The sequence below is a fragment of the Lepidochelys kempii genome, chromosome 1, assembly GCF_965140285.1.
Source record: "Lepidochelys kempii isolate rLepKem1 chromosome 1, rLepKem1.hap1, whole genome shotgun sequence".
Taxonomy (NCBI): domain Eukaryota; kingdom Metazoa; phylum Chordata; order Testudines; family Cheloniidae; genus Lepidochelys; species Lepidochelys kempii.
In genome coordinates, this window is record NC_136380.1 from 80,337,842 (window position 1) to 80,349,973 (window position 12,132).

The 12,132-nt window shown below is 39.4% G+C and overlaps 1 protein-coding gene across 9 annotated transcripts in view; it reads right to left on the reverse strand.

The window, feature by feature from the left end:
• The window catches only part of TBC1D4 (TBC1 domain family member 4), a 159,255-nt gene that overhangs the window by 31,851 nt on the left and 115,272 nt on the right, over window positions 1–12,132 (reverse strand). For 7 of the 9 annotated variants that reach the window (XM_073346866.2, XM_073346876.2, XM_073346840.2 and 4 more), the window contains 3 exons: window positions 11,189–11,263; window positions 9,799–10,025; window positions 6,264–6,401 (listed from right to left, as the gene is read on the reverse strand). In XM_073346866.2, coding sequence (XP_073202967.1) covers window positions 6,264–6,401; window positions 9,799–10,025; window positions 11,189–11,263 — 440 coding nt within the window. Of the gene's footprint in view, window positions 1–1,496; window positions 2,327–6,263; window positions 6,402–9,798; window positions 10,026–11,188; window positions 11,264–12,132 lie in introns of those variants that run through there. The other 2 variants (XM_073346857.2, XM_073346909.2) reach the window with 2 other exon arrangements.

Below are 12,132 nucleotides of genomic sequence, written 5' to 3' on the forward strand. Positions count from 1 at the left end.
AGGGAGGTGAGACACTGGAATGCATTACCTAGGGAGGTGATGGAATCCCCTTCCTTAGAAGTTTTTAAGGTCAGGCTTGACAAAGCCCTGGCTGGGATGATTTAGTTGGGATTGGTCCTGCTCTGGGCAGGAGGTTGGACTAGATGGCCTCCAGAGGTCCCTTCCAACTCTGTTATTCTGTGATTCTATGATTTTTCAACATGAATTGAAAACAAGTTGCTTCGAGAAGGGGTATTTTATAATTGCTTCTAAAGCTACGGGAATTCCTTCTCTACACTCCCTCTCCCCTGTCCCCACCCCAGTTCTTTTTGTTGTATCATAACATGTGCACTAGTAAAACTAAAACTGCAACTGTATGCTATGTAATATTAATTGCCCAGCCACACGCAGGCATGTGCGCTCTGCATTTTCAAACATAGGTAGGTAATATCTGACAGTATAAACTGTTAAACAGCCAAAAAGTAGAATCGCTAGAAAGGAAAGGGTTGAAGAATCCTGCAAACAGCTGAACTAAAAACATGGATGTTGCTGTGGCATCTGAATAATTTCCTCATTAAAAATGTTCAGCGTGCATTCTCATAGTAAAGATTCCATACATAAAGAGCTCAATTTGGAAGTCATGCAAATGCAAAGAGATCCCTAAAAATGTAACTGACTGAAGTAAAATAAAAAATTTAAAAAAATTCTGATATGTTGACTCTTTCTGCCTCCATAGAAAATAACAGTTTTGGATTTTGCTTATAATGGTCCTTTCTGTGTCTAGCAAGCACAAACAAGGCTTCTGGCAAGGTGAAGCATGTTTGTATGTGGTAGTCATTGCCTGCTAAAACATTTTCTCTGAAGCATGACTTAGAGCTCTGGTTAATATACAATACAGTATTCTACATTCTGTTTCTACTAGGCACTCTCTTCGCAGCTCAAGTCTAAATAAGGAATGATCATTCTCAGTAAAGCTGTTGAACAAATACTCTTTGATCCTTAATACTGAAATCTTTTGCATATATATAACCCAAAAAATGAAATTATAAATACAATGAAATGCATCAGGCATTTCTCAGTTTGTACTTTAACTTTTCAACAGCCAGAACATAAATGTGAAGATAGTTGCCTTGTAGAAACAGAATGTAGAATACTGTACATTAACCAGAGCTTTAAGACATGCTTTATAGGAAAATTTTCAAGTGTCTGTCTGAAGGATCAATAACCCATTTTCTCATTTTGGCAAAACTATATTATATTAAAGCACACCAGTATATCTGCTACCTCTTTGTTAGAGACTACATGCTAGACAGTACATGCTATGTTGAAAACTAGACAGCTTCTTGAGACAGCTGTTATGTACGACACACTTTGTAACTTACTGCTTATTTTCATTTAACTGCAAATACAAACTGTTCTTCACCTTATCTAAAGCTTACTTTCAAAATACATCTTTAAAGTACCCTCCCAAGATTGCTCTACCAAGAAATAAGATCATGTTGAATTACAATACTTACCTGAAATTTTTTGTACTTAAAATCACTTCATTACGACTGACCCAGGAGTAACTCTTTACTCTTGCTGTTCATGTCAAGATTTGCATTTTCTTCAATTTGCTTTCACTTCAACTTCTGCTTTTCTTTTCTTTGATGCAACTAACTAAATAGCAGTTGGGTAAACAGACAACCTGCTTCACTGTTTGAAAACTAAATGGACAAACAAATCCAGTACAAATGATCACATGGAATTTAAATTCTTTGACTTGGGCTGGCATAAGGTTAAGAAATAAAGTATTCCTCCCTCAGTTTAAATCTCTTTTGGTCATATTTGCTGTCAGTTATCTTTAATCTGAAAGATGATTTTTCTGCTGCTATTTTGTTCAGAGATTGCTCCTAAATCCTTTGCTTTTCTTAGTTGCTAGAGCACTAATAATTTATTGTTAGCAATAAAATATTTCAAAGATTTGGAAAGCATACTAACTCAATTACACACTGAACTCACTGGTAGCCAGTCAAAACACAACAGGTAAAACAGCATGCTGCAGCTGGGACACAATTTAAACTGGTGAGCTCTAAACTGGAATTAACTTCTTTCCTTGTTGCAAAGTCCATGTAATTATTCGTGTCTTGCACAGAAAAAATAAGAATCCATGTCAATAGTCTAGCCATCAGGAGCAACCCTACAACAACCAAAGATTCCTGAGATGAAGGAAACAAGATTTAAACGAAAAACTGGATTTTGCTTTCAAGCTTCAAAAGGGTTATTTTAAACAGTCAATTAAAAACACCCTCACCCCCACCCTGTTAACACCTAAAAATGGTCTTAAACAAAAAGAGCTCGGAGTACAAATTCCACCCTAAACTTGCACTTGGGCAGAAAGCAGTTTACCACTGCAAGCAAAATCTTTCCATATTGAATTCTGAGAGGTTCCGAGCACTAGCAACATCCATTGACTAAGGCAGAGTTGAGGGTGTTCGTTATCACTCAGGAATCGTCTCTGTGAAGTTACGATACCTGTTAATGGACAAACCCTGTTAACAATGGGGAAAGTCTGAAGAGCCTTACTCAGTCTTCTAATGAAACCAAGTCTGAAGTCTGACAGAATAAGACTTGGATAAGGACCAAAGGATTTGTCCTAATGATGGCATTTTAATAGAGTACTTCCAATGACATAGCACATTTTATTCTAAAAGGGCCAGATTTTTAATGGTATTCAGGTGCCTAGTGAGATTTTCAAAAAAAAGTGTTGGGGTGGGGTTCGGCACCAAGGTGCTTTTGAAAAATCTCACAAGGCACTTAAATACTTTTTAAAATCTGGCCCGAAGTGCTTAACACACGCTAACGTTTTTTCATAAAAGCCAGTAATTATCACCAAGATACTTTCACAAAGAACACATATTGTCCAGCTAAAATGAGATAGGTTTGTTGTGGGAAACAGACATTAGGTCTCTAATACCTCAGTATATTTTTTTTTAAATTGGCTATGAGTATTGCAATGAAGATGTGGAAAACAAAATACTCAGAGGATCACATTTGTGTATCTTTAATTCTCACTTTGGTACCACCTAAAATAGCTGCACAGTTTAAGCAGGGCTGCTTTTTACTCAACAGCTGTACAGTTTAACTGGTATTTATTGTATCTGAATAAACCCATCCAACTACTATAAATCAAACATAGCTGTTAAAATTAGCTCTGTGAAAAGTAAGCTGACACACACTCCTGCTGCCCATTAAGAGTTGCAGTAGAACTGCCAGTAGCATGAGCACCCCCCCCCCCCGCAAGCTACATATAAGTTACATGACACCTCAAATTGCACAAGGGGAAGACAAACAAGAATTTCCCTAGTAACATATACATTAACCACTAGGTGTTGTGAACAAGCCTTCAAAGGTTCGAAAACCTGTATCAGAGGATACTGCATTTTCTTAATATGGAAAAAGGTGGTGTGAGCCAAGATATACATGAAAAACTCCTACTGATCTCTGCAAGGATCTCTCTTACTACAACAGCCAGGTTTGTGAAAAGATACAAGTGGTTTGAAGTTATAATTAAGGGCCTTAGAAGTTAAAACAAAAATCTACAGCTTTTTGCCTTTCAAAGAACTGTTGTATTACACAACCTGTTTTTTCGTTTTTTTTTTTTTTTTTTTTTTAATATAAAGTTTCCAGACATCCCAGGAAAGGGAAAAAAACAAAAAAAAAGCAGACTTTTGCTACGTGAACCTATCAAGACAGAAAGTTGTCAGCAAAAAAACATATATCAATCAAACCACAAGAAAGATGTGAACTTCCTCTTTCATGCCTCAACCTGATGGCATGTTATGATAGTTTCACAGTAATGTGAATCAGAGAAAATCTAATCTAGGAAGAGAACATCATTTGGATGATGCACTTAATTCTCTTTAAACCAAGCCAAATTATATGGATTTGAATGTTTGGGTGACTGCTGTTTATTACATAGCTACTTTATCATCACTCAGTTTTAACTGCCTAAAGACTGTGATATCTCATCTTCACAAACATACACTCTGGATCAAAAAAGGAGAGGAACAGAAAGAACAGGATGTGAAATGTTTTGCAGAGCTCAAAGTAATGCAGATGAAACACCATCAGTACAGAATTTTCTAATAAAACCTCTGCATTTTTCCCTACTGTCTATTTATATTGACAGACAGACAAGATACTCTGAAACCAGGGTTTAACAGCCGTGTTAGTCTGTATTCGCAAAAAGAAAAGGAGTACTTGTGGCACCTTAGAGACTAACCAATTTATTTGAGCATAAGCTTTCGTGAGCACGAAAGCTTATGCTCAAATAAAAATTGGTTAGTCTCTAAGGTGCCACAAGTACTCCTTTTCTTTTTGAGATAAACCCTGTTGCTAGGATTAACCACTAATTTTCATTTAAAAACGCCACACTACAGTGCACAAGATCCTTATCTAATGTATTATTCAAAAAGTGGTGTTTTACAAAAACAGATTTTGAGACAGAGGGCCACATTCTGATCTATTACACTAGTGTAAATCTGAAACAACTTCATTGACTTCAATGGAGATTTTTACACTGGCATTATTGAGATTAGACTCTGGCCCACAACATAACAGAAAAATAAAAAACTGACTTCTGGTAATGACCATATCTCACTCTGTGTGGAATTAACATTCACCCTTCCCCAACTGCCGGAAACACAGGTGCTTATCCTTAGTAAGCCTGGGGCAGGCCTGCATTATGTTTATAGACAGAAAGGCAGGGCCATTTAAATATAAAGTGATAATCAAATACTTCCACTTTGTGCTAGAATTGTGGGATTTATGGAGACTCCTCAGCATTAACCGAATGTAGATGACTGTTGACACCTATTGTCTAACAAAGTTATAACTCCCAAATCAATCTACTGCAGTGAAATAGAAGTAGGATTCTGAGTCTTATGAGAAGAGGGCACTTCCTTCACCTTTAATTAACCCGATCGGAAAAAACTCTATGCTAGAATAAAGGACGGTAAAATGATGGCATTGTAGTCAGTATTGTGAAGCTTCACTCAGGATCAGGGCCTCTCTATGTCGGAACTGGATAGATATGCAACTAGATAGTGTCCCTGCCCCCCCCCCCCCAGTTTATAACCTAATTTAAATGAGTAAGCAAGTGGGAATATGATTTCCTTTAGACACCCCAAAAACTTTAAAAGCAACTTCCCCTTACGTATCACATGACTGGACATTTATGCATAAACATTCTGTCTGCAGACAGACAGATTTCAGATCAGGATTTGACAATAAACCATCTAAGACAACAACTGACAGACATTGGTGCCCGTGCAGCGGAGGAAGGTGGGGGATGGACAGTCAAGATAGCCCCTGTCATGGCCCCAACAGGAGAATGGTTTCTTCCCCACATCAAGGGGAATCAGCAGTTATTGCAACAGTCTGCAGGGTGACAGAAGAAAAGCCAGTAAGTAGTGGAGTGCACAAAAGGCCGATTGGAAGACGGACTGGGAGAAGAAAGGGAGTCTGTTTTTAAAAAGCAGCTGCAAAAATCATGAAATCAGAGTGCGAGACCAATATCTCAATCACTACAGCTCTGATTCAGGAAAACACTTAAGAATTTTTTCAATGCTCTCCTGAATCAGGGCCTATGTTTGCAAGCTTGAGGTTTTGTTTGTTTGGTCTATCTAGGTGCTTATGTGGCCTTCCCACAGCATCCTCTTTTTGCCTCTTTTAGACTGTAAACCCTTCAGGGCCATGATACGGTTGTGAAGCACCTAGCAGTGAGGGATTTGATTAATTACTGAATGAAACACTGTAAACAACAAGGTACCCCCTTTTCTACCACACGTATCAAGGCTGCACGTTAGCAAGGGACTAGCATATTACGCACGTTTTGTGGTTCTCTCCCCTCATTTTAAAAGCTTTACAGAATGATTCATGCTGGTGGTTAGCCAAACAATGACACTTTCCATGCTGTCCCACAAAACACAGAAAGGAGAAATTAATTGGTGAAATGCTCACAAAAAGCCTCATGTACTGGTATTACAAATCAACGCAGTAGTTTTGCAGCACTGTGACAACTGTAACTATGTGTGGTTACACCCTGGAATCGGATGTGCCTTGTTACTTTTAATGAGCATTTCTACAGTCAGTTCATCAATTCAGATCAACTATTGAGAAAACCTGTTAGCACAAGCGACATGTTTCAAAACACCAAAATGCCATTTAATTGACAACTCCATGTCATAAGCCAGCTGCACTGAAGAACGCGCTGCACTGCAGGCATAAGACAGTCCTCTCACCTCTTGGAAACGTCATTTTCAGACTGCTGGAGCAGCCTGCCTGAGCTCTGGTAAAAGCTTTTCAGGAAAGAGGGGGCAGAGAAGGAAGAGGGAAGTCCACTCTCACTACGATATCGTCGTCGGGCTACAGGCACAGGACTGAGTGCAGGCAAGAAGACAAAATGTAGCAAATGTGTTTAAGTGTGCTGGTTACACAGTTAAAATACCTACAACTGTTCTAAATATTGCGCCAGCTGCGGCCTTGACTTACATTGACTGTGTCCCCAACAAAGTCAATAGAATTGTACAGGATATAAATTGGGGCAAAAAATGGTTTAATAAATCAAATTATTGCATTATGATGAAATTAGAGACACCAGAATGAAACTAAAGTATAGGCAGCTAAGAAAACCTCTTATTTCTTTAGTTTTAGTTAATTTCAACAAGACAGAGAAATACCCAGTGTTTGTAATGCACTTCAGTGGTTCCACATTTATAGCAAAACTTACTTTGATAAATAAAAAATACCAAAAAGATTAGAGTGGGAATGAACTAGGAAAGTGAACACATTATAGAGAAGTTTAAGAAGAATATTTTCTCAGTACATTTAAAGGTGAAAACTTTTTCAGAAAATTCAAGTGCAAGGTTATTGTAGAAATTGCCACTGAATTACTCAACACCAATTTCAAAAATTTTGGAAAATTCAAATCGTACATATATGTTACAAAGAAGTCAAATCACATAACGTTTCAATAATTAAGGAAAAAATAAAAACCTATTTGAAGACATATTAGAATCATTTCAGTTGCTTTGATATAAATATTTCATTCTGTGACAGAAAGGAAGAACAACCTAAGATCAAGTTGTTGTGAAGCTGTTGTTTTGACTGGAAGCTTGCTGATCATGCAACTTAAATCAGTGACTTCTTGAAGACTATTGCAAAGCAGTGAAGTCAGCAAGTCTTTAAATACTAATTGCTAAGGTTTCCTGTCTGCACACACCATCTTGGTCAGTGAAAAAAAAAATACTAAACTTATCTGCCAAACACAGGAACAACAACATTCTGATGAACTCATTTCAAAGCTTTTTTCTTATCCTCTCCCGCACCTCTATATGAAACAGAATCAACTTCATAAGTAAGAGAGTCACTTGTGGTATTAACCTCATCATTTTAATAAGCATATTGAATGGAAAAAAGAATTGCTACCATTTCAGCCAACATGATTTTTAAAAATATATTTCTAAAAATGTAAACGTGTAAAATGTAGAGGCCACCTCAGTAGTTTGGGAAAAGAATGTTACCAGGTAAGAGGAATCAGAGTCTAGGGCAGTGGTGGGTAACATGTGGCCCATCAGGGTATAGAATCATAGAATCATAGAATATCAGGGTTGGAAGGGACCCCAGAAGGTCATCTAGTCCAACCCCCTGCTCAAAGCAGGACCAATTCCCAGTTAAATCATCCCAGCCAGGGCTTTGTCAAGCCTGACCTTAAAAACCTCTAAGGAAGGAGATTCTACCACCTCCCTAGGTAACGCATTCCAGTGTTTCACCACCCTCTTAGTGAAAAAGTTTTTCCTAATATCCAATCTAAACCTCCCCCACTGCAACTTGAGACCATTACTCCTCGTTCTGTCATCTGCTACCATTGAGAACAGTCTAGAGCCATCCTCTTTGGAACCCCCTTTCAGGTAGTTGAAAGCAGCTATCAAATCCCCCCTCATTCTTCTCTTCTGCAGGCTAAACAATCCCAGCTCCCTCAGCCTCTCCTCATAACTCATGTGTTCCAGTCCCCTAATCATTTTTGTTGCCCTTCGCTGGACTCTCTCCAATTTATCCACATCCTTCTTGAAGTGTGGGGCCCAAAACTGGACACAGTACTCCAGATGAGGCCTCACCAATGTCGAATAGAGGGGAACGATCACGTCCCTCGATCTGCTCGCTATGCCCCTACTTATACATCCCAAAATGCCATTGGCCTTCTTGGCAACAAGGGCACACTGCTGACTCATATCCAGCTTCTCGTCCACTGTCACCCCTAGGTCCTTTTCTGCAGAACTGCTGCCTAGCCATTCGGTCCCTAGTCTGTAGCTGTGCATTGGGTTCTTCCGTCCTAAGTGCAGGACCCTGCACTTATCCTTATTGAACCTCATCAGATTCCTTTTGGCCCAATCCTCCAATTTGTCTAGGTCCTTCTGTATCCTATCCCTCCCCTCCAGCGTATCTACCACTCCTCCCAGTTTAGTATCATCCGCAAATTTGCTGAGAGTGCAATCCACACCATCCTCCAGATCATTTATGAAGATATTGAATAAAACCGGCCCCAGGACCGACCCCTGGGGCACTCCACTTGATACCGGCTGCCAACTAGACATGGAGCCATTGATCACTACCCGTTGAGCCCGACAATTTAGCCAGCTTTCTACCCACCTTATAGTGCATTCATCCAGCCCATACTTCCTTAACTTGCTGACAAGAATACTATGGGAGACCGTGTCAAAAGCTTTGCTAAAGTCAAGAAAAAATACATCCACTGCTTTCCCTTCATCCACAGAACCAGTAATCTCATCATAAAAGGCGATTAGATTAGTCAGGCATGACCTTCCCTTGGTGAATCCATGCTGGCTGTTCCTGATCACGGGAAGTGGCGCGGGCCACAGGGACATGCTGGCTGCCATTTCCCACAGCTCCCATGGGCTGGGAATGGTGAACCACAGGCACTGGGAGCTGTGGACGGCCATGAAAATGTAAACAAACTGTCTGGCAGCCCTCCAGTGGATTACCTTGATGGGCTGCATGTGGCCCACGGGCCGCAGGTTGCCCACCACTGGTCTAAGGTCTGAGCAAGCAAAGAAAGACTAAGTGATGTTGCGCTTGTATGCTCACTACTGGACATGGGGAGAGTAAAGGAATACCCAAGAAGAACTGAAAAAGAATCGTGGTGGCTCCTTCTGACCAAAATGAAGGAGCCATGATTGTCTCCAATGGGAGCAGCCTCCCAAGGTCTCCAGAATAAAAGGAAAAAAGAGTTTAAAAGGGAGATGTTTGGGAAAGGGCACTATGGAACCTACACATGCTATCCCCTCAAAAGAGTTAAATATAGCTGAGGAGTCTCACAATGTGGTCGTACTGAATTCCTACAAACTTTTCCTCAGGAGGTTTAACTGACCTGGTGGGAGACAATGGGAGGCACTAGAGCCTTGCCTACATTAGAGCTCCTGCCGTGTAGCCACCTGTGAAGCTGAACTGATGGGAATTTCCCACCCCCTAAAATTCTCTAAAGCAGACAGCCAAAAAGGTTAAGTGGTTTGCCCAAGGCCGCTGAGATGAGAACTAGCTCTTTGGTCAGTTAATTATTGCCTGTGTATCAACTGGGGTACAGCAACAAGTACTTTAGCTGTGGAGAAATTTTCTGAATACAATTATTTAGAAATCTAAACATTCGCACAAGCAGCCTATGTGAACATTAACAACTGTGGCTTAAATGCATGGATAGGCCTTATTTATATTATTCATTTCATTCTATTTTTCCTGATCAGGAGAGCTCTGAAAACTCACCTGCTCTGCTCTATAGAATTCTGTCTCAGAAGTGGAGACTTAACACTCTGGGACCTCCCGTCCTGGAAAGTAATCCTCTTCTTGACACTGGACGTTGGATGGCTGAAAGTATGTGCACGCCTTCTAAACTGAGGAGAATCAGAGTCCTCTTCGGGAAATGGCTGCCAGACCGAGGACACGGGGGAAGCTGGAGGAGTGGCTGGAGGAGAATCCCCGGGTGAACAGTCCTGAAAGGAAATCAGATAGGAGTGACACTTTCCCCCCTGCACTGTACAACTGGTAACATAACTGAACAAATCCTACAGCTCATCAAGGGTCTGGAAGGACTAAAGCCTCTCCCCTTCTTGGTCACGGCCTATTGTATGCTAATTATCAGCTGCGCAACCAACACCAGACATCCTTTGATAATTAGCTCTGAAATAGCAATGTCCTTTTTAAAGCAACAAAGAGGGTGTACACAAAGCATTCATAATAGATCAGAAGCTCCTCTCTTGAACACCCTTTGGCTACTAACAATTGCAACTGCTAGACTTCTAGCTCTTTCATGAAAAAGAAAGTATCACGGCCAAAGCTGGTTTATACTAGCTTCCTCGACATAACATGAACATATTTCCTGTACTGTCAAAGCAATATCCTGGAAAAAAGATTATTACTACACAGCCAGATTCCGAGTAACAGCAGCAGGAAAATCAAATAATAAAAGCTGTTATGGATCCTCCTTCTCCTGGGAAAAACTATCATTCATTCAAATGTTGTGTGAGGTAAAAGGAAAAAGACATTAAAAACAGGAAATAAAATGAAAGTGAACAAAACTGGCATTACACATGGGGTTTTCAACTACTTAAAAAAAGATTCAAGCCTCTCTTTTATTCAGTAACAAATGTTTTGTGTTTCAACATCTTTATGTACATTCTTTTTTTAACAATGGCGACTGTTAGCTAGTTTTGCATTCACCATTTTAACGTGGTAAAAGCAGCTTTTTTTACTTGAAAAAAAGTAATACTTTTTTTTTAAATTGTGTTTTCTTTTTAGTTTAAACATCCCTCTGAAAAGTTATGAAGCAGAAACAGACTATAAATTCCCTGGATTAGTTTGCTCACAAAAGCAAGTTACGTGAAGTTTAAAAAATAAACAGCCAGCATAAATGAAAAACAGCAAGATTTTCTTTAAGTTTGAGCTTTAACAATAATGTGGTTTAGAAAACTGAAATAAAATACATACAATGGCCAAGGAGGATTTTCCTCCACTGTAGATGTATCTTACTTGAACTTTGCAAAATACATACGTTCTTTATGTGGCCACCTTGAAATCAAAGAAGGAGAGTTGCTGTGTTACTATGCTTCAGCATTAACCACAGCACATTCCAGTTTTACTTAATTTTGTTACATACCTTGTCAGAAGTAAGACTGCTGCACCGTTCAAAGCTGTCCATGCTGCCCAGACGGCCTCGCATTCTGCTAGCTCCCTGCAGGAATGAGAGTGTTCCATTTTATCCCGAGTTTTGTTCTTCACAGTAAGATTAAATAAATTGTTTAAGAGAAGACTGGAAAAAATAGCAGTGATCCTGCAGGTGAACAGTGAGGTGCTATAAAGTGCTATATAAAAAAAGTCCACATAATAATTGCATGTATTATGTATCTTTATCTAATTCAATCTATCCTTTGATTTCAGAGCACTAAATTCACTCACTAATTTTTTTAATTAGCATGCTTTGCAATGGGTTCAAATATTAAATAAAGTTATTTGCAAGGAAAAAACATATGAAATTTTATCTTAAATTTTGATGGCGTTTATGGATTATAAAATAGAAGCTATAAATGTTTGGGATTTTTATACACGTGCATTACATATATTTTTTACATTCCAATCCAGCATGGTTGCAGCCAGAGTATGCCTCAAATGTACAGTCTATTGTATGTTTACATCTGTGTAGTACAGTTCCATCATCTCAGAGTTATACAGTGAGATTTACAGTCCATTAAGCCCTCTCTCCATTATGGAAAGTCATCACTGGTCTCTTTTTCTGCAGTGAAGAATGGAAAGATTTTGAAGCGTAAAAATCTGTTGCAAGTAAAAAGAATTGCCTGCTTCCACGTCAAGGTTTTTGACAAGGAAAAATAGGCTACCTCTTGGCAGAGGCAAGAAAGAATTTCTACATTAAAAATGCCATCCCCTGAAGGGAAAAATACAACAAACTCTAGGAAGAGGCCCTGATCGCAATAAGGACCAAACAGGGATATGCTCCACATAGGGACATACCTATGCCTCATCTTCCTGAAGGCAGTAGGTTTAGTGATTAGCAACTTAGTTTAAACATGCAAAGTCACAAAGAGT